This window comes from Dreissena polymorpha, chromosome 5 (genome assembly GCF_020536995.1).
Source record: "Dreissena polymorpha isolate Duluth1 chromosome 5, UMN_Dpol_1.0, whole genome shotgun sequence".
NCBI lineage: Eukaryota > Metazoa > Mollusca > Bivalvia > Myida > Dreissenidae > Dreissena > Dreissena polymorpha.
The window spans coordinates 13,690,082-13,714,531 of record NC_068359.1 but is presented as its reverse complement, the minus strand read 5'-3'; the positions used below and the strand labels follow the sequence as shown (position 1 = coordinate 13,714,531).

The 24,450-nt window shown below is 33.1% G+C and overlaps 1 protein-coding gene across 1 annotated transcript; it reads left to right on the top strand.

The window, feature by feature from the left end:
* The first annotated feature begins 4,008 nt into the window (after positions 1-4,008).
* Positions 4,009-23,199, top strand: LOC127881469 (speract receptor-like). The gene is made up of 11 exons (XM_052429371.1): positions 4,009-4,182; positions 8,180-8,404; positions 12,175-12,424; positions 13,070-13,192; positions 13,341-13,504; positions 14,581-14,900; positions 15,138-15,238; positions 16,572-16,733; positions 21,002-21,100; positions 22,560-22,669; positions 23,023-23,199. The coding sequence occupies exons 1-11, from the start codon at positions 4,009-4,011 to the stop codon at positions 23,197-23,199; spliced, it is 1,905 nt and encodes a 634-aa protein (XP_052285331.1).
* Positions 23,200-24,450: the final 1,251 nt, after the last annotated feature.

The window sequence follows — 24,450 nt, the reverse complement described above, 5'->3', positions numbered from 1 at the left end:
GAAGCTCGTTATTCAGTAGCTGGCGTCATACACAGCCTGTTAACATAAAACATGTTATATTACACTAACAAAATAAGACATATTTTTGTACATTTTTTCTTAGGTATTTGATAAAATGCTGATGATATGTTTCTTATATTGCTAATGGCAAACTGTTAAAATTAACATACAGTTGTTTCATTAAATATTTGTGTTTAAAATAAAGTATCAAAGAAAAGCGATTGCATTTAGACTTGCACATAACTGACTGTAACGCCATACCTGATCGTTGATGGTGGGAATGCCCTTTCGCCCTATGTAGTCTTCTACATGGTTCACTGGCTTCTTGATATGCACATGCGTGCAATCAATGCACCCCAAAGTACTTGGAAAACTTGAAAGTTAATCTTTTAAAATTGACCCATTTTTTGGAAAACTTACGATATTAATAAGTAAATAGATATTGATATAAATGGATTGTGATCGGTGCATTTATGTGAATTATATTGAATGAAAGTTCTGCCTTATGTCAGAAGTGATGCAATATGCTGATGTGTCTCAACTTGATAATCAAATTTAATGTCATCGTTCTACAGCATTTGTCGCAAAAATACATTTTGTATTGGAACTCAATTACAACATAGATAGACACAAGGACAGATGCACATATGGATTCAGGTGTACCCTATATCTTCTTAACAGGGCGTATAATATACACATTATTTATAGCACCTTTTTTTTTAAATTAATAAACATGAATTCACATAACATTAAAGACCAAGAATAAAAAAAATAATTGTCATAATTTTTATTGAAAATGTTGCGAGAAAAAAAATTACCCGATGTAATTTCGAACCACCGACTAGTCGGCGATATAATAATCTGGAGCACCGATGCGCTACCAACTGCGTCATGGCAGTGTAACTCTTGAAGGCATATACATATCTATAAGTAAATTCCTACATCTATAAATAGATTTGTAATAGTAATGAAATCAAAATTTATGCGAAGTAAATGTCTTGTAAACGTTTTCAAATAGGTTTCCATATTTAGAGAATATCCATTATTATAGTTTATGATACATGCAAGTTATATGTTATTACTTTTTCATTCAAACAACAAGTATTATCCATAAAATTAGTGCATGTTCACGTTCATTCAGTTTGGAGATTATTTTCACGAAAAAAAAAACAAACAAACGCGGAGAATTATGAATTTGACAGTTGTTTACAATAAATAAGAACAATTGCAAAATGCACACATCGCAAATGACTCACGTATCAGCGATCGCACCAAGTTCTTGTTTCGAACGAACGGCGTCGTACCAGCTGGAAATTTGACAAATTCAACACTCTAGCTGTCAAAATATTATTGACCTGTGCACAGGTCTACAAGTACAAAGTTCTGGCTACCATAACTTTAAATGTCGCTTTTTTATGATTTTTGACTGTCGCCACTTGCCACGTTGCTCGGGAAAGTATACACACTGCCAGGGCGACCGGAACTGGCAGACTCCGCATCGTATTGCAAACTATTCCTTGCAAATATTGCAAATAAATACGATTCCTGGTCTGGTAAAACGATGCCGTCTGTAATGTTCAATATCCCTATAAATCTCCAAATGGTTGGTACGATCTAGATACACTATTTCAATAATATTATTATTATTACGCGAGAAGCTCGTGCGGCGGCCATTTTGTAAAGTAAACGCTCAAACGACGTTACGTCATGATTGTATGGCGTAAGTCTAAACACTGTAGACTTAGCATTTGAGACTTATCTTACTGAGTCTGAGTCTAAAACTAACCATTTTATGTTTCGTGAATTAAGTTTTGTAAGGCTGAGTCTGAGTGTGAGTGAGAAACTGGAGCTGAGTCTAAGATTTGAGACTTACGTACATTGGTGAATACGGCTCCAGTAGACGTGCACAGATCGTGTTGCGATTCAGTTTATGACATTTGAAGTAATTTAATTAGATTATACACACGCAATTGGACTATATGTGCTAACCGTTTTCCTACTCTGTCGTTGATTTACAAGCAGGTTCCTGTCGATTATACAGCAGTAAACAGTTATACTATCTTGATAGTCAGGGTTAATGACTTTCATAGCACACATAAAACAGTTTTAATTAAAAGGGACCTTTTCACAGTGATTGGCATGAATTGAAGTTTTTCTGAAATAAATGAAAACAAGTAATGCTTAACTAACGAAATGTGTTTAATGAAATGTATTTAAGCTTGCGAAAATATCAATTTATCAGTGAACATATCAATTTATCATAACTAAAGGCGTTGGGAATATTTTGTCACACACAGTGTTTGTTCACAAAGTTTGCTAATGGATTAAAATTCATCATAAGGCATGGGCTTCAGATCAGTAGTATCACAGTTTTTATGAAAAACTGATTATTATTGAACGTCTCATTTCCGGTATATACTCATAATTATTTGAAAATTAGAAACGTCGGTGTTCATGGCATTTAAACAATATTTTGCCAATCGAAATGAATTTGTGTCATTAAGAGATATATAATTGCTAAAACTTAAGGACTGTAGTTTAACTAGAGGTGCAAGTTTATATTATAAGTCGATAACAAAGAACTAAGTTATACAGTTTAAACAGGCGCTAGATTGACATTTTATTTTAACCATGCTACAATCAATATGTGTATCATATATATTATCACGCAAACAGTAAGGGTATACACAACTAACATGGTTTTATAATACGTCAATAACGAATGCAGTGTTTAAGTAGTTTATTCATAGCTCTTTCATTATCCGATCTTGAAAAAACTCTGAAAAAACACATGCACGATCGTATGACAGTTTTCATTAACAACGCACGCACTGTAGTATTTGTTATATAAGGTTATTATATAATACGCTTTAATACGTATCGTATATAAAAACAATATGATATAATTCATGAACTTTTCCGTATGATCAATTATTAATAATTGTCATATATTATAAACCATTATATTATAAAACGCTCATCCCTCTTTCATCGACGTCATATACCGCGAACAATTAACGATCAGTATTTTCGGGTTGTTTCATTACTTTGAAAAGAAATGATTGTGAATAAACTTATTTGTGTTTTCTGTTTGTTTGCCACGTATAGTAAGGCTATTGCACTTGTTTCTGCAGACGGTTAAACATGGCGTGTTGTTCGATCTGTTTTCTCACATTCTGTATCAAGTTAGTGTTCGACTGATACCATAAATTACTTTTTTCAATAGTGCGTGATCACGTGATCACGTGGCATCGGTGTATGCTCGTGCTTTCTCATATATATATATATATATATATATATATATATATATATATATATATATATATATATATATATATATATATATATATATATATATATATATATATATATTGGTTAGTCTTCCACTTGGCATTTCTTAAAGAGTGGGCAAGACACATGTGCTTGTTTGAAGCTGAGAAGCAAGGAAAATGACGGACAAATTCAGAAATAATTACACGACTAGAAATACGCTTATGGCTATGATGAAGCGTGTAATATATTGAAATAATACCGAAACGTTTCAAATATGTCATGATATACATAGATATGTATTTAAGTGTATTAATCTGAGTACAAAAACTTGTTGCGTTCGTATATGAACAACTCCATATTTAAGAATGGACTATTTACATTGTGTTGATAACTGATACGTGAAATATGTGTGTGGCAATAGCACCACTAATCACATCGGAGCACACACTCAAGGTGATCAAATGTGACATAATGGGAAAGACAATTTGAACTACAAAGCTTTTATTTGTCAATTTCACTCCGTTGACGTTTTTGGACTAATACTGTAATAGCAAGTAATTTGATCATAAAGTTGCCATATTTTTTTCTTATTTCAATAAACACTATTTCGAAGTGTCATTTTAATAATTTGCTTCATTGTGTGCCCGTACATTATTGGCAATTATGAGTTACAACGTTAACGCACATTGCAACAAAGTTGCCCCTGAGACCGGGTTTTCTTGGACAAGAACTCCTATGACTGATTGTCCATTAAGTCGCACTGAATCGGAAGTGGATCCGACGCCATGCGGGCGCGGAGGGTCGCTTAAAGAGCGCCGTTGTCAGCTTTTTAAATTGGCCACGCTGGCCATTTTGCCCGGCATTATTCTCATTGTCCGCGATGCGGTGAAGGTGGCAAGTGACGTACAGGTAATGTTGAAACTTAAACACATTAAAAAGGTTATTTTATTGACATTAATGATAATGTATTTTTTCCATTCGCAATCTTGTAAATTTGTTCAATAGCTAGGACGTTCAATAAACGATGTATATATGACTGCAGGATTAAACTACACGAGTGAACGAACTGCTTCACTCAAACAAGTACTCTATCAAAGATGGAATTCAAACAAATTATGTAATCCTAAATGATGCGACATTCAAAATATCAAATGCATAATTTATGATATCATTTCTGACTTGCAAGAATGGGGAATGGGAATAGTTGCCTTGCCCACAAAGCATGTTTGAAGCGTGTTTAGTGCTTTCCATCATAGCAGTGGAATTTTGATTTCTTAACATAGTCACTCGTATGAATAAGATTTTTTTCGATAAAATTTAAGTAACGTAAACAAACATATAATAAAATTAAAATAATCAAGAAACAATATGAACGTATTTAATACGAGTAAACAAATAATCAATAATAATGTTGTCGTCATATTCGTCATGTTGTTCGACTCTCCATAATTTATTGACATAGATCATTAGGTGTAAATGTTACTGTTCATCGTAAATCGTTTGGCCTTCATTACCTCGATTGTTATCGTGATCGTTTACATTGATTTATAAAACCAAGATGTTTAAAATTCTAAAATCATTGACCCTACCAATGATATTCTCTGTTTAGACTCTGTGAAGACTCGTGTTCCTTGCTTTAAATGGTATAAATCACGAAATCAAAACATATATCAGTATATGTGGTCAGAAGACGTTGTAGATTGACATCCATTAATGTTGCATGCAAACGTATCATTGAAAAGTAAAGGTAACACTCGTTTTGTTATAACAAGTGATCTGACCTGTTTACGTCGGGTGACCTGCATTGCTTGTTAGGCGTACTAATATATGTTCGTGTTATATCGAATACATAGCTGCAAAGATTTAGGCCAGGATACCAAGTGAAAAAGGCGAGTCTTTAAATGTGTTTATGTTGCAGCGAATTGTCTAATATAATATACAAGTCGTTTAATGGGAATGTCCTTTTTGTCACTATGATTTTAAACGGAGTTTTTGTTTTTAATACACGTGAATTAAATGGGCTTTGCTTGAACTTCACTAATTCACATATTTAACTTAAAAGGGAACAAATTACCGTAAAATTCACATGCGTATATATATATATATATATATATATATATATATATATATATATATATATATATTATTGTATGTTACTTATTGACGTGAAATATGTAGAATTGATTTAATTATAATATCGTATATTATGCTTTTAAACATGTTTTTTACAACAAAGCAAAAATTAGAATAGTACTATAACGCTTTAATAAAGTCGTATTAACTGATACACACACTGTTAAAAAACAGAAATATGAAAATTGTCAAACATATAATAATGACGTTTAACTTAATCGGATTTGTATTTATACAATTTTATTTTTAATTATGTTATGACGAAAACAATGTTTCATCATTGCAGCAAAATCCACAAATCGACACGTTATATTAAAAAAATCAACATCATAAACAATCAAAAACAACGAAAATTGTGAACATTTTTTTGAACAATAGATTTGACATAAAAACAATGTTCCTTATAGCAAAATGTCAACGCTAGATGTGGTCTGGTAACACAGATTTAGCACGATACAAAATGCTCGTTTTTATTTGCCTTATGTCACAATATATTCCTTGTGAATTTCCGGCTACGATATCCGAACATTTACGAGCGAACGCGAGATTGTCTTTGGGCAGCTTCGAAAGCACGACGAAGTTCTCAAGAACGTTTCGATTTAAAAAAAATAAATTTAATACTTTTCACTGTTAAAGTAACATAAATACTCGAGATCAACGAATATAGTTCAAATATTTCGTACAATAAAGTTAAGCCGTACATTTGTTTTGAAATTGTGGCTTTTGCCTAAAGGAACACTGAATGTTTATGGATAAACTTTATTTTACGAAATAGTAAGCGAAATGAAAGTGCTTAAGGCTTCTTGAATGGGCTTCTTGAATACTTTATATTATGCAATGATAGTTCAATAAACCGAATGTAGCACAACATATATAACAGTTTGTAATATATTGCTTACATTGAAACAGAAAATCTATGGATTGTTAGTTTTCACCACATTTAGATCCTAATCGTTTTCTGCAATGGTCCAATGGCATCGCATTATCGGTATGGTTCTAAAAGCATGCCGATACGACACTGCGGTTTGTTACTTTGTACAAGTATTACACTAAGCCTGAAAAGAATTATCAAATACCTGTATTACAAACAAAACATTAATCAATATGATTAAATTAATCAACGGCGTTAGGCTCTCTAATTAGCTTTCTTTATTTGTATCACAACCGTGTTTATTATTGAATGACGCACTTAACATTTATATTGATTGAGTATGTCCATTTTACTCTATGATAATATTGTTTCATAAAAGCCTCTTTAAACAGTGTATAAAGATTTGTTGAGTTAAAATGTTTATTTTGTGTTATACACAATCAAAAGTGGAGCATTTATGATATATGGTTATGAAAAAATCGCCTGAAATGAAATATTCGCAATGATGAGAGATAATATCCGAGAGAATTCGCGCACCGTTTGTCATCAGTGATGATGTGTAAACAATTAACACGTAAACATCGTTTTAATGAATGGAACGCACAATGATATGATGCTGTTATCAAAGCAATGCAAAATAATAACACTGCCATAAGTAAACATTCTTAACAAGAAGATATTCAAATTAAGCCACATGTATCGTTTAACAACAGCGATAAAGGAATCAACGAATACATTAGCCCAAAGTAAACAACGATAGTAAAACGTTATAAATGTTTCTGTTATAAGAATTTCTTGCACATTTATCATATACCATTTTACAATTTTCACGAAGCACATCCCATGATTATTTTCTAAATAACATTATGAAAGGTATGATTGGCAGAATTTAACTTTTAGTGGTCTCATGTATGAAACAATGATCAGTCTTACGAGAGTTTTCAAGCAAACAACGTTATGGTTATTTTTTAATGAAGACAGGACAAAGGGAGAGAAACACAATAAATGTATAACAGTTTGTAGAATAAATATTCCTTCCACATTTTTTGTATACAAAGTTATATTGAACTTTCAAAATATTTCTTATTGAATTAAGATTTAATTTGTGAATAAAAACGTATATGCAATCACGTCACAATGATATGCAATTTATAAAAAACAAAACCCAGATTTTTTTGCAGGAATAATATTTTTCTATCATGGTTTGTTGTCAAATAACCCACAGTAAGGAGTATAGATGCGTAGGAATTAAATCACGAGTGCGAAGCACGAATGATTTGATAACACGCATCTATACAACTTACTGTGGGTAATTCGACAACAAACCATCATAGAAAAATATTATTTCGATTCTAACACGATTCTGATTGATTTGGTTAAAGCTTCAGGGCGTGAACTATATTTTTCAATACCCCGCCGTTCTTAGTACAAAGTTCACTTTTTAGTGACGTCATTGAATTGTACACACATATTATGTCGTTTTCATGCATAAATATTTTGCAAATGACGTCACTTTCATTGAAAACAACAATCGAAGAAACTTAATGAAGTCACGTTTATTGATGCTACTGAAAAGCTGACATGCTATAAATGTTTTCTGAATTACGTTTCCTAACAAATAACATTTTTTGTAGGCGTGGTTATGCCACTTATCACCAAATATACAATTTGTTGTTTCATTTCATTATATACATGAGCACTACAATTATTACAATTCTTTTAGAGCGGCTTTTAGCATGTGCATTTTACTGCAATATTTTCTTTATTTATTCGGAACTATTCTCGAAACATTAAGCTCCGCCCATAAGTTATTGCAGAATAACCCACACTTGGTTTATTTCTTAGTCTATAGAAAACAAGTCGCGTGCCGTGTTAGAATCTTAGATAAAGTATATTTTACAGATTGTACAACTTAACCGCGAAGTGAAGGACAGTATCATGTTCAGCGTAGAGATCAGTGCCGTTGTTCACGCCATGCAGATAGAGCGGGGGACCACTGCCCTTTACGTGTCCTCTAACGGCGACACCTTTGTACGCACGCGTCTACCCAACTGCTATCGCGAAACAGACACTGCATTTGACGGTCTGTCCAAATGGGTCAGCATCGATTCCAACGCGGTCTTTCAGGTTGTATATCATGATATTGTTGCGAGCCAACTGTTCCGTATTCTTGTCAGGAATAATTCAATAATAGTTCAATAATAATAATGTGGTTTTTACGCTTATTTACTAAAACGAGGAAAACAAGTCATTTTATAACTTCATTAATCTTTTATTCTTTAATGTCGAAATTCATAGAAGTTATATTTTCATTAACACAACGTAAACATTAACAGTGTAAATTTCTTAACGGTTCAAATACACCACACAATACAATGATTTCTCAGAAATAAGTCAAATATTTTGAACAATTCTCTCACGCATGTGTCCAACACTCATTCACCACAAGAGTATACGTTTTAAATAAATAAACAATCTTTAATATATTAATATAAGATATCTTTGTTGGGTTAAAGTCTATTATTTAGTTACAGTAGCAATTAATATGAATTTAGTTTATATTAAGTTTTTCTTACAAGTTTCTGAATATTTAATAAAAGATGTTATGCCCTTGATGTTATGGCCTGACTGAATTACTGGAACATTAAATACTCGAGCGACCCAAAAGGTTGGTCAATGCCCAGTTTGTATGGCCCGACCAAGAATTCTTGGTCGCCTGCCCCAAAATTACTGGTCATGTACCCAAAATAAATGGTCATTGCCCCAAAAAATGGGTCAGTGACGTCGATTGACCACAAAAAGTGGTCATGAACGCTCGAAATGCATTGAAATGACATCACGCCAAAAGACACCGCCATATTGGATTTTGAACAAAAATTTATGTAAAACAATCTATGGGCGCTTAGAAAGATGGAAACAAGTATAAAACAGAGATTACATCATATCTAAAAATAACCTGTTTCATGCTTAGTTCACCGCAGACAATAGTTCAAACCTGACCATAATGCAACGCGACAAATGGCTGCGACCAGATCAGAAATGAGAATGGTCTGACAATCACCTACGAAAATGCACTCATTTAGGCATATTAAAATAGATATACGACGAAGATGACAAGGTATGATCACTTAACATTATGTTAGTGTAATACGTGTGAACACACTTAGATATAATGACATAAAATCGAAGATAAAATGCAGTAACAACAACAACAACAGTGGACTTTGCATTAAACGGATGAAATGATTTTAAACAGCTATGTCTTTTGTTTGTATGATGCTCTGTGAAATGAACCAGTTCACATGCAAATTAAATTATGGCTGCTTAAATATTCACTACATGAGTTGTACAGCAATGGGTAAGTTAAGTTATATTCATAATATGTATAAACAAATATTAGGTACATTTGATGTTCCTATATGCAGGGCATATCATTATTATGTTTATGCCATATTTAATAATAACACCCTATTAACGGCAGGCCCATTTGTAAGTATTGAATTGAGTTCCAATTTTGCTGGCATGTAATTATTTTCCATTGTATTATAAATACAAGATAAGTATTGATGCAAATCATCAAAGGGCATCGGGAATCTCAGTTTAAAAGGCACTCAATGACGTTACATGGAACGATTTTTTTTTCTACTGTAAATATTAATATATTGGCCGATTATTTTGAACAAAATAGAAAAAGATACTGGTATAAACATTATCTATAATTTTGTGGTATAACCCCCAAATAACCATTATTTATGATGTTGTGTTATAACCCCCAAATAACCATTATCTATGATTTGTGTTGTAACCCCCAACTATTTCAAAGTTCATTTTATTAACATTGGTTTCCTTTTTTTACTGGCATCCGTGTGCAGTTTTCATTAATAGAACAGAACTGTGTAGGTTTTAAAACATCTGCTTCATCTTGTAAGCGAAAATTCATATTTTTCTCAACTTCAAGGGGAGATGATTCTGAACTTATTCTTACGTTGCTCATTTACGATAGGGTTGAGTACTCATTGATATGAAAACACTGTAAAAGTTTGAAAAAAAGTTGAATAAAAACTGTAAATTGCATAAAGAAGCTGCATTTCACAATACTTTGAAATTCAGTAAAAGATCATAATAGATTTATTGCTCCGATAGTCATCATTTTCAATAGGGTTCGAGTAATACTGATATTAAAACACTTAACAAGTTTGGAAAGATTCAGACGAAAGTTGTGAAATCTTTTTAATAAGTGGAAATTGTTTATTTTGTCAAATTTAATAGAAAAAAAAATCTGGACTTATTGTCCCGATGTTTCTCATTTTAAGTGAGGTAAAAATGCTCATTGATATGAAGACACTGTAAGTTTGGAAAGAATCTAATGAAAATTTTTGACATAATCACCAAACCAAGCAGTTTTCCACTTTTATTTTTAAATTAAAATAGACATAATGCTGGACGTATGGTCCGATATTGCTCATATAGAGTTTGGGTTGGGTCTTCATTGATTAAAAAAAAACTGTGCAAGTTTGGTAACAATCGGATGAAAATTTTGGACTTCGAACAACGATTATAAAATTTCTCAAATTCTGAGGAAGATAACTATGGACGTAATGGTCGGATTATGCTAAAGGGCCCATACCACCTGGATAGTAATACGTGTCGCGCTTCGCGCTCTATATGTGGTTCTTAAAAAAAAACTCCGAGGAGTGCTTGACTCTAGGTAAACGGGTTGCTGGGACACAGCTCCTCCTTGATAAGCGGCTGCTTCCTTTATCACAACTCATTGTTACAATCAATAATACGTGTCGTGTTTCGCGCTCTATATGTGGTAGGGATAGTACTTAGGGCCTATGATAGACAACCATAAAAATACATGGATAATAGATATGTTGTTTGCATTTATTTGTTAATATAAAAACACGTGTATTTTTTTTTATAAGATATTAAAGTGATGTAAGAAATTTTAATTAACGTTGTCACCATGCGGCATCCATTAATTTCAATAAAAATGTCCAATTGTAATAAAATGGATTTTAAAATGTCTACATAAAATAAAGCTTTATTATATTTATTAACCTGACTGAAAAAAAAATGTCAGCAGCCGAACTGTTCCGTTCGTGCCGGAACCCGGGATTGTACCGGGGGCCTTTAGATGATTGTTGCGTAAACAACTTCAGTCTAACGCTCTCCCAACTGAGCTATTCCGGCTGACATCATTTATGTACTGCTATTTGGTGAAGTTGTGTATAGCGATCGTTATTATATGTCTATTAATAAACTAATTCATTGTACGTTTTCGTACCACTACGCCTTCCAATAAACTTGCTTGCGCGATAGGTCGTCAAATATCGTACTACATTGATTCTCCACTAAATAAGCAAATTAGAAAAACCACAAAATAAATATATTTTGATTATGTTTTGTTTTTATAAAAAAAACAGAAAGTTTCGCGTATTTGCCCAGTCCCTGTGATATTTCCCCTGTGATCAGTTGTGGATCAGTTATTAATTAAAATAATTAGCTTGGCATTATTGGCAATAAATGTTTTAATAAATGTAATAGGCACAAATGCAGTACTTATTTACACTAATTTACACCAAAAAAAATCACCACTATGCAAGATATTCTTAAAACAAAATATAAACCTTGATCCGTAAAATAACTTCTCCTCCCATAAGCGAAAAATAAATGCATAACATACTAGTCGCCGCTCTCTAGAGCGACGCCAATAAAGAAGTGAAACTCCAGCTGCTGGAGCAGTATTGAATTCAAAGACTCGTCCCATACCTCTAAACATGTGTATTTATAATCCACCCTGTATTAATTTAGGAATCGTTTGATTAACAATGGAGCGTATATTTACATAGATTCAAACATGAAGATTGTGTAATAAAGGAATATTCTTTTAGACGAAGGTCATTCTTCAACGTCGTATCAGGGACTTTAGATCCAACCTCGACCCCCTTAACACGAACCTAAAACAAGTGATCGAATTCTACAGCGAGGTTAACGCGGCCTTCATTGCTATGATAGGCCGGAGTCTAAACCTTCGTAAGCCGTTCAACTTTTGGATTGACTTGGTGTCATACCAGAAACTGATGATTAGCAAGGAACAGGCCGGCATAGAACGGGCATTAGGAAGCACATACTTTGCACAAGGTAGTAACAACGTTTGTATTTACGCTTATACGTCTAATATATTAACACATTTGTGATAATCTACGCCAATGAATAGGCAGAGATTGGAAACAAAAAGTGAACAAAGCATTATGTTAGTTTATAATAAAATACCAACACACTTTCCAGACTTAACTTCCGCATTTTGTCACCAAAGGAAAGCATTTCGCCTTTATAAAAGTGTTTGTTAAGTAGCAAACGCATTATGTCTAGACACGCGATGATGAAACATAACAAAGTATGCCTCGAAACTCGAAGATCACATCCGATTAACAAATGATATCTAGTTGCTTGGAACTTTCTTATAGATAAGAGATTATGCATCTATGTATACATTGTGTAAGCAACATAAGAAATACGTTCCGGTGAATAGTAAAGCAATTAGTCAACAGGTTATCTTGTTCCAAGCAAAGTGCGATTTTACGAACCCTTAAATATAAGCAAATATTTGAAAGCAGGAAATATAGTTTTTTAAAGACAATTATAAAATCATCAATGCATCAATTTGTGAACACATCAGTTTAATAATGTATATGACCGAACAATGACCTTTTGCAAAACATTGGTTTCTTGATAAGTGTGAACAAGGAAATATTTAAACATTTGTTTGTAAAATTTGCTTTTCAGGTCAACTCCCAAGCAATGACCTCTTGTGGTACAACGAGAAGCGCGTTCTGGGACTTTACTTCCTACAGCAGAGCCGTCAGTATTCCGAGTTCGCAGATTCGAACATGGAGGCTTTGTATGACGGTATGCCATACTATGTTTATTGTGTATTGACTTGCACGTTATTGTGTATGCTTCTTGCACTACGTGTTTATTTGACAGAGGTGAACCACACGGTAAAATAGATTTTAAATACGACTATGTATCTTCTTTGAAATACATTTCACTGCAGGAACTGAGTTGAATACCAGAATCACCTTGATGCAGCAACATATTCTAGACAATGCAGCAATGGAGCCTTCTGTCGCGGCTGGAGCTGTCTGGTTCGACAATATGACGGAATATATAAATATCCTGAACATTGTGCAAGACAGATTAGCAAACAAAATCATACAGGTATGTACAATTCAAATCATTATAAAGGTTCAAGCTAAACAGAAAACTGTATGTTAAAAGTTTTATATTTGGATTTGACTTCTGTTTGAAAGCACCCATAAGAATATAAACATTTTATCAAATGGTGCTGCCATGGATATGTATTCCAATTCACACCAAGTGCGGCTTCGGCTTTACCGGATAGAGCGAAACCATATAAATATATGCGATCCGTAATATTTAGAAAAGAATCAATTGTCAAAGAATGCGACATATAACAAATGCACTAGACCCTTTACAACTTATTTAATTGTTTTGGTTGAATGATGTGTAATGTGTTGAAATAATTGAATATGAGTTATGTTATGTAGCCTTAGGAAGACATGCGCAACCAAGCTATGGAATTTATTTTCACAGAAACACTATATGGTCTACATACTCCGTACCTCTAATTGTTTAATACGCTGATGTTGTTTTTATATTGTTTTCTAACACAAAAAGAAACGCACTTTTAAAGAAAATAACATTGCCATGTTGAATACATACGTATTTATGAGCCTTGACGACTGGTTAAGATGTTTGGGCCGAACAAATTAACTTGTAAATCAACCTAGTAGTGTTCACCACTCCTATGGTTTTACATTTAGTAAATTCATGTGTACATTTTCCCTGTCTTAGTTTCAAACGTCAAAAAATAAATAAACACAAAACACTAACATCAAATGACATCATAACATTGCACGAAATGACGTTACTGCACTGCACGCATGTGTGGTGTTCAACAAGGTAGTCACATATGAACTTCATTAACACTGCGGCTGGCTAAATTTTCTAGAGTGTTTACTTTTCACAAGCTCACATTTAACATAATTTTAAAATCCATGCATGATTTAGTTCGAGTGTTTAAATAGGTTTGTGTAGAAAGCAAACACGTTTTGAATGGTAAATTCCTTTGTCGTAACTATACTGTTAAAGGAAGGAATTAATAATGGTTTATAAGGTCGCAGCGGAATTTGTACATATTTTATTATGAGCTTATGTAAACATAACACGGTTTGGTTAGGTAAGCTTACGTCAAACATGCGTATTTACTGTAGGCAGCTGAAGATGAAAACTCTTCTGTACACGAAGCTTTAACGATTAGCGTATTGGAGTTCGTCATCGCTATAGTGTTAATGCCTATCATCGTCATCCTGGTCCGAAACATAGTCCAAAAGATACAGAACTTTTCGCAAGAATTAAAGGAAAAAACTTGCGAGCTAGAGGCGGAGAGACTGCGAACTGAGGGGCTTCTGAACCAGCTCTTGCCAAGAACGGTTGCTAAGCGACTCATGAAAGACGGGAGCGCGTTACCTGAGTCATATAATTCCGCGACCATTATGTTTTCAGACGTTGTTGGATTTACTGCCCTATCAAGGTGCGATTGTTACAAAAATATTCTAAGAACATATTTTATTACTTGGCAAATATGTTCGTTTCAAAAATAAGCATTCATGAACTAAACTACTTGGATATCTAGTAATTCAGGTAATCTTGTTTTGTTCGTGACACTGTACGTAATGAGTCCATCAGTCTTTTGGGGTATTAAGTAATGCGAATATAATGATCTCTTTTATGCTAATCGATGCCACTATATGATGTCTTGTTTTCGCAGTGTAATAACGCCGATGCAAATGGTGAACTTATTGAATATACTCTACGTGACTATTGATGCGCGGCTGGAAGAATTCGACGTTTACAAAGCTGAAACAATTGGTATGTACAATTAAGTGCAAGACCTGATACAATCCGATGTATATTTAAATCAGCCGTTTACTGTACATGTTGATTTGATGACGGCCTTCACTCGTTCACGGCCTGGTAACCGTCCAGATCAACAGTATGATAAAGGGAAAGTAAAGTAAGATAGTGTATGTTTTATTAATTGGCATATGAACTAAATGTAATAAGTAACGATAATAAAAAAAGTATATGCATATTAAAACATTGCACCACGAACATTTACCCCAAAACGAATGGTTGTGATATGTGTTGGTACAGTTGTTGTCATTGGCCTGTAACAACACACCACAGATTATTCTTTAACCAGTAATGGTTGTTCATGATTTAATGAAATCTTGTAATGCAATAAAGTGTACAATTCTGATGAATATTGTTCATATAAAAATTTATATTTACCATGGCAAGTTCAATGTTTATGTAGCGACAAGATGTGTGATTATTAATATCGTGTCAAATAAAAACACGTCGAATGATGAGTTGTATTTATTTTAGTGATAATACGTGGCAAAAACTTGTAATGAAACGTTAAGATGATGTTAAATAGTACTTGCATATATTTCAGAATTTCAGTCACCGTAACTAAATGTTCATAAACAATGCATAGGAAACATTAATCCATATTCGTCAGTATTTAGGTACAAAAAAATTATTATACACATTATATATATTTATGATCTTATATTAGTTACAAAAAAGTGAATTTCATCGTGTCAACCTATTGCATGAAATGATTCATCTTTGCTCTATAGTTATAGTTTTAAAATTACACTTCGACACCTCGTTTGCTGCAAATGCACTAGTATCCATAATAGCAAAAATATATGTGCATATTGTTTATGGAATACAAGTAAATTATTAATCTGAAATGATACTCGAATGTTTGTCGATGTACGAAGACCAAAACAAACCTTGCACCTGTTCATTTATAATTTAAAAACGGCCCCAAGTCTCAGCTCAACAAGGTAAAATATAGTTCTTATTTAAACTGCAACCAGTTTGGCACATTATGTTGTGGAAGTAATAATTTTCGCATAGTTGTGTATGGTCAGCAAATAAACATGTATTTGCAATACTTCTGAGAACTTTTTAATCATTCGGACAATGCGTAATGTAATCACACCAGATGTCAAAATATTATGATGTCTTAATTTTATATGCCTGACTTATTCTTTATTTTGATAAAGTATACTAAAATTAAATTATCAAATGTAGTTTTTGTTCATTTTCTGTTTAAATACAGATGTACGTTTGATTGAAGCTCGTATGATTCACCCTGAATCTTACCAATATTTCATTTTAATTTCAGGAGACCGTTACATGATAGCTTCTGGATTACCAAAACGAAACGGCGAGAAACACGTGACAGAGATTGCAAAATTGGCGATTGATTTACTCGCAACCATAGAGACACTACATATTCCGAATATACGTAATGAGAAAATTAGTTTGCGAGTGGGTTTCAACACTGGTGCGTAAATACTGATCACACATAAAGCTATAGATAAAAAAGCGTTAAGAACAAAACATGTAATATAAGTAAATTACAAATCACAAAACAGTGAAACACAAATCAAATAATAACTAACGCTGTGAGTAAGTACATGTGTATTCATATGTTTACACGTAATACACATAATTATATTATTATATTATATTATATGCTTCTTTATTGACAAAATAAACATAGTGTACGGTGCCCTTGTGTCGAGCGCGTCCTGGTTCGAGCAATTGTTCACATTGAGAACGACGCTCTCGAAATGACGTCACACGCATGCGCTCCTCACATTTTTGTTAACTTACATTAATCCGCTTGAAAATCAATACAAACAATACCAAAATAAGGAACAAAATAGGTATTATTGCATTTTAGAATTATACTTTTACACAATAATCCAATTTAACCCATCGTTCATTTCTTGTATTGGTCCTCGACATTAAATGTCCACATAAATTGAAGCGCACGACTGCACTACATTAGTGTTTACAGTTTCATTTATTTGATTTATTTTCAAAACATTAGTTACAGTTTCTTGCCATTTACAGAAAATGCGGCATGACAAATTCTAGCATAAGAATATGTCGCGCACATCGTGTCAGGCGATATACACATGTTCAGTGGAAATAACCCGTCCCGCTTTGACGAGTATGCCATCAAATGTTTAATAGTAACATGCCAACATTTATTTTAACACATGGCCAACGTTTGTGTTTATTAAATTCTTGAGCACGTGTATGTTTCCATTTTGCTCAAAAAGAGAATGGCTGAATTGAATTGGAGTTTGTTAAATTGTAAACACAGGTGGTTAGCGTGTTGCTATGCTATTAATTATTGAAAACATCATTTTGAATGATAAATAATCATATTATAACGAAAAATTATCTTTTCTGAAAAAAGTAATTCACTATCAAATATATATATAACAAGGTATGCAACTCAAAATCACCCCAAAACGGGGTGCATCGCTTTGAACAGCAATATCTTCATCAATTGTGCAGCGATTTTTACGATCTTGGTCTTATTCAACGCAGAAATGAATTACCTTTCTGGAAATGTATATGTCTTGCAATATCTTTTTAAATCCTGGGTCAACTTTTAAGAAATAACACGATACACAACTCGCATGACCCAGTTGACAATGATCATGCAGTCTTTATGAATGAAATCTCCAGTTGTAAAGACACACCTCCGCATTGGACCAATGAAATCACTCGTTTGTTTAAAAATAAAAATTCATTTCTGCGTTGAATAAGACCGAGATCGTGAAAATCGCTGCATAATTGATGAAGATATGGCTGTTCAAAGCGATGCACCCCGTTTTGGGGTGATTTTGAGTTGCATACCTTGTTATAATTATAGTTGATAGTGATTTTTTTATTTCATAAAATTTAATTTTTCGTTATAATATGATTATTTATCATTCAAAATGATGTTTTCACTAATTAATATCATAGCCACACGCTAACCACTTGTGATTGTAAATATAATTTATGATAAAGCGACATTTCTGTTTAAGTTTCTAAACAATATGGTGAGTGAATCAAATGTTAAAGTTTAGAAGTCCTTATTTCTTTTACAATAGAGTATTCACTTTTGTCGGTGTGACATCATGGTACAAGGACACCTCGCTAGTAATGCATGATATTGCAGCTGTGAATGGGTATATCGGCTTTGTGTGGTATAGCACGCTGTAAATAAACATATTGGGCATGTAACGGGAATGAAATAACTTATTGAAGGTTAATCATTTATTGTTGAATTGTTTGCATTATTAAAGAAGTGTTTTTACTCGTTGTTTTAACCGATCGATATCAGGTCAGAGAAGGATATACTATACATTAATTTTAGTTGCTTAATGCAATTAATGACATGAGGAACCAAACATTTTAATTTATCGATTAATGGATCGCTTCCATTCGTCATTAATAATCTCAACCAACTGAAATATCATACACTTGCTTGATAAATAACACACCCAAACAGACTCTTAATCATTAACAAGCACAATCATCAAATCACACTCGCATAATCACACGCTCACACACATGGCTTAATTGTTTACACGAATTCTCACTTATAAGCACGCCTCACTTTATCAGAACAGAACATAATATTTTATTAGACTTAAGCATATAAAGCTCATCGTCATAAATAAACATATACAATAACAGCATGCGTTTGAAATAAATATAAAATACATCATATCGAACAAAGATTAATTTAAATATACACGAAATAAAACTGTTTTCGTGAGAGTGCCACATGGTAGTTAATACCTAATAACTAGGACTGCAACGGATATCCAAAATATCCGAGATTCGCGGATCCAAACGAGGCTTCGCATATCTAACCGTGATTGGTAAAATCGGTTTCGAATCCGGATCTTATTTGAGTTTAACCTTTCCTTTGCTGTAATTGTTTCTTTCGCCCTTATACTTTTCGTTAAATTGTTTCTTTCTGTTTGAAAGGCTGACTGGTACGTAGTTTTTCACGATTTTCGCTACTTTTTCGACAAAAACATGGTACCACACAGTCTACTTTCGTTTTCGATGGTGCAAAATGACACTGAAGAAAGTTCACGATGCACCTAAACAATTAAAATCCTCGGTGTGGAAGCATTTCGGGTTTTATCAGCATATTAGTTCTGGTTTATAAGTGGTCGTTACAAAGTATTTTATTGATACTTATTGCAGATTGCGTGTGATGCGTTTATTGCTTGTTAAAATAAAATACACCGTTATTCATATTATATCTGACTGACATAGATGTGTTTTTTATGAGACATTATTATTAATGTTTGTTGTTAAAATGCTGACACTTTTTGTGTATGTGCGATTTTGAGAAATTTGCGGAATCTGGACCCGGGTATAGAAGTTTGTTCGAACAACGTTAGTCCTTTTTTTTCATATACTGAGTATTTGTTTTTGTTTTTGATGTCGTTATTTCTGCTTCCACTACTGCTGTTGCGGCTGCAGCAGCATCTACTTATGCTGCTAAAGTAGTATTAATATTAGTAACTGTAAAGTTTATAATAATAATAAAAGTTCATTACCATTTTTTATAAGAAATATATACGTTCTGGTGTTTCAAAACATAATTTTGGTTAAATCAATATAAATTATAATTTATTTTGCGTATTTTTACTTTCAAATTAGGATTCGAACCGATATTCGATATCCGAGCCTTTGGATTCGAATTCGGATCCGATTGAAATTTTGGATTCGCTGCAGCACTACTAATAACCACATAATGTTCAACATAGTTTTATAATTGCAATAAATATTACAATATCATGTAACTATGTTTTGAAAGATAAATATTTATAATAATTTTATACTATATATACCACTACATACAAAACAGGATCAGTGCTTGAAAAAGAAATATGCTCCTAACGTCTCTTTTAAATTAAATAAAATGGAGCAAACTCGTGTGAAATAACAATACAAAAAAGTTGTCAGAAAATCAATCGTAATTAAATAGGTTTATCTATATTTAGAGTTGGGAACTCTTTATATGTTAAGGTGATATCATATAAATGTATTTACTCCATCTATGTTACACTTCGTTAAAGATTAAGTTTTATGTTTTGTATTACCCCTTTGTTGACCACCTTTACGAAAAGCGTATATATAGTTGATCATAGGGATTTGTTTCCTGAACGAATATTAAATGCTCACATAAGATTTAGAAAGATAATTATAAAGTCAAAATGTATTTCCATATATCTCTATGTATATACAAATACATATGTACATATCTATACCCATATACACACCTACAAACACACATATACTTACACAGAAACTAATTCACGCGTATATATTCATATATACGTATATACTAGTAGTCATCATGCCCCACAGTCGACCACCTATGCGAAAAAATATATAGATGATTTATCACTCATACAAGCAATCAGTCACCGAGAAACTTGCATATCTATTTACCAACCTTTTTATTTGTTAAATGTATTTTCGCATGGCCTTCTTATAAGCTCTCGAGCATATATCCTCTTTAGCTCCAACATGCCGACAGAAAACTGTATTTATTTATCAGTAAAAAGTTAAAAATTTAACCATAGCACTGTGTTTCTAATCTGATTAATATTTTCAAGTCATTATACAAACATCCTAGAATAAACAAGAACTATGAGTGATATCTAATTTTGAAGCTTGCAACGTACTGATTATCACTGAATTCAATTTTGCTCACACCATTGTCCACCTTACGTGCAGGGCCGGTGGTAGCAGGCGTGGTTGGTTTGATGATGCCGCGGTATTGCATCTTCGGTGACACGGTCAACACTGCCTCGAGAATAGCGTCCACGGGACTACGTAAGTACTTAAACCGCCAGTTTTTAGCAAAAAAAACACGAAATGCCTCCTCCTATTCCATGAACAATCAAAATCACACAACTCATGGTGAACAGGTGAATACACATGTCTTTCAAATTAGCGTTTGTCTGGACTCTAAGGTTCCCATTCATTTTAATAATTTAAAGTAATGTCAAAAATTCATGTCAGAAGTTCACTTAAGAAACAGACATTTTTTAGGTAAAAGGTAGCCATAAAACCATTCATAAGTGTCAACTAATTATGTCGGAGTAGGTTAATCTCAAAAGTATTATATGGCAATCAACATGATCTTGATTTCATGATCGTAATTTCATATTTTCTCACGTAAGAGCCTGAAGTTATTGCATATTGTCTCAGAAGTAAAAGGATGGCGTTATTGCACATTGCCTCAAAACGCATATAGACGACGATATTATCTTATATTGACTCACACTTACAAGCAGTGCTCAATTTCAAACTGTATGACGCGTATGAGGGGACCTTTTGTCATATCGTGTTAACTTAACAGCAAGCATTCATTTCAAACTACATGACACGTATGAGGAGACCTTTTGTCATATCGTGTTAAACTTAACAGCAAGCATTCATTTTAACCTGCATGACTTGTATGAGGGGACGTTTTGTCATATCGTGTTAAATTTAATAGGGAGCATTCATTTCATACTGCATGACACGCCATGGGGGAGGGGGGTGTATATTCATATTGTCACATTCGTTAGAAGAGGGACGTTGTAGGGTTGCTTAATGGCCTACTTAATGACACGTAAGAGGGGCGATATTTCATGTTGTCTTTCAAATACTTTCATATTGTCTCACACGAAAAAGGAGCAGGTAATTGTATATTTTCTCACACGAAACAGGAGGTTGTTGTTTCATATTGTTTCACTTCAAAGAGGAGGCGTTACTTCATAGTTTCATACACATAAAAGGATAGGGTAGTTGCATGTTTTCTTACAGGTTAAAAGAGGTTTACTTTCATACCGACTGACAATTAAGTGAGGGAACGTATTATAATCTGTGCTAAGAAATAAAAGGAGAGAGTTTTTTTTCTCAAGGGTAAGAGAAGGGTGTGAAGTTTATGTTGTCGCAATCGTTAGAAGATGGAGATTTTTTTTATATAAGAGGGTGACGTAAACTGATATTGTTGCCTCACAAGTAAATATAGGGCGTATGCACATATTGTCTTACAAGTAAACGAAGTGCGGTATTTCCCATCATTTATCGCTTAAGGGGAAGGCGTTATTTTATCACCTACTCGTTTTAACTTTAATAGCTGGTAGTTCCCTATTATTTCCGTTTTCGTAACTGTTATTGACATCAAAGATTGATAAGATAATAGTTTATGTGTCAAATATCACTAAAATATTTTTATTCATAAAATTCCAATTGTTTAAAAAGTTAGTTGTTATACAATAAACGTGTGTATTGTTGAACGCAGCATTTAATGTGTATGTAGCGTCGCGTATACAGATGACAGAGTCTTCTGCTGCTAAGCTCATGCAAATCGGAGGGTTCATCATAACAGAAAGAGGCGCCGAGGAAGTCATGGTAAAAAGTGTCTTTTCTCTGACGCAAGGCGATACTAGCATTAAAAAATCAGTTAACAATAGCGACATTGTTATAATCAGAGGAAGTGCATATTTGTATTTTAGATATTGAATTTTGAGAAATTTCGGAAACAGTAAAACATGTTTTACTAGTAATAACACCGGCATGTATACTTTACTTAATACTTTAAAGAGAAAAAACATTTGAAATATTATTTCATCCAAACATGAATTTCAGACAACACGGTTTAATACTAGATTGCATTACTGTCGCATTAATAGAACATGATGAAGCGACGTATTTGTTCCAATGCCTAACTGTGAACAAGTATAATTATTGTTAATAATATGCAGGGAAAAGGCATCATCAGGACATTCTGGCTGAATGGCGTCTCTGCTAAACCAGGCACCAACGGAGCCGCCTATGCGCGCCCGAGCATAGAAGAAAACCCGCTGGTTTCTTCGAATGTTACTCTGATTTCAGTAAAAGAACTGCCAATCTTCACCGAAGGGATATTACTAAAGTGCTGAAGTAGCTATGGACAAGCATTTTCACAGACAAACACGAACAGAATTAAAATATATTTCGGATGATGAATGAATGCGAAACTTAAAACCTGATTTATTTGATATCTAGCTTTAGTTTCAAAAAGTGTGGGCATCTTAAGTACGTGTCATAAATATTTTATTTTAACAAGCAGACTTATTTATGTGTCAAACGTTCCTAAACGCAGGCGCAGCAAACTTTACAATGCTTAAAACGTTATATCGCGGGCTGAAAGGATACGTTAAACAGTAACAAACTTGCTCGGGAACTGTGGCCGTAAATACTTATGACAACGTTTTCTAGAATGTATTTTCGTAACTTGTTAACCAGTCTGTTTCTTATGTTGCTATCAATCTTACCGCAATCCGCTATGAGTACATCGTCAGTAATCAGAAGTTATTCTATAATTTCGTTTTCGTCCATAGAATGCCATATTTTGGGTATATTTTGAACAGCATTGGTTTAAGAATACATGTGTATTTTCGTTGAGTATTCACTCATCCCCTTATATATTGGTGCACTATGATATTTTATGTTTAATTTGCATACCACATGCGTATTTGTTTCTGTTTCATTGACCTGTAGAAGATTTATTTTCCTTAACAATATAAATCTAATTCCATGCTTATAAATAATAGTTCAAATACATGCGTATATTAATTTTACTCTGTTTATCATTTAAATGTTTACTGTGTCGATCGCTAAAGAAGTGAAAGATAGTGTACTATGTATACATATAACGTTTTTTAAATAATTGTGAACTTACTTTGTGTCTTATTATTGTTTCAGCTCTTCATGTGTTTGGAGGAAATAAAGTTATATATAATATATATATATATATATATATATATATATATCAATGATTTTGGTTTCAGTGTAGTGTTCTCTATTTAGAAAGAGTTGTTAAAGATTTATTATTTCCAGACGAGAAATAGTTTGTCACCTTGTTTTATTAATATGTGCATTTCAAGTTTCTCTCTTTGTGAGATTTTTAGCTTCATTTTTTTCCCAAACCATAAGGATAGTTTATCAACCTCCTTAAGCTCCAATTAAACGGTGAGCGATTGATATTTGGATGCTGTATTATTTACTGATACTGTATAATGTTTTCTATGAATATCTACCATATGTACATTACTTATGTTTTAAAGTCTTCGATATTTTCATAAGAATTAAGTAAAAAATTTAATTATAACTAAACATGAAGCACAACATTTTAATTTATTATTAAACAG

Bases quoted from the DNA above. Each gene is read 5' to 3' on its own strand.
- LOC127881469 (XM_052429371.1), top strand. From the start codon at position 4,009: ATGACTGATTGTCCATTAAGTCGCACTGAATCGGAAGTGGATCCGACG. The intron at 13,505-14,580 runs GTATGTACAATT...TATTTACTGTAG, and splicing joins TAGCAAACAAAATCATACAG to GCAGCTGAAGATGAAAACTC. The intron at 15,239-16,571 runs GTATGTACAATT...TTTTAATTTCAG, and splicing joins TTACAAAGCTGAAACAATTG to GAGACCGTTACATGATAGCT.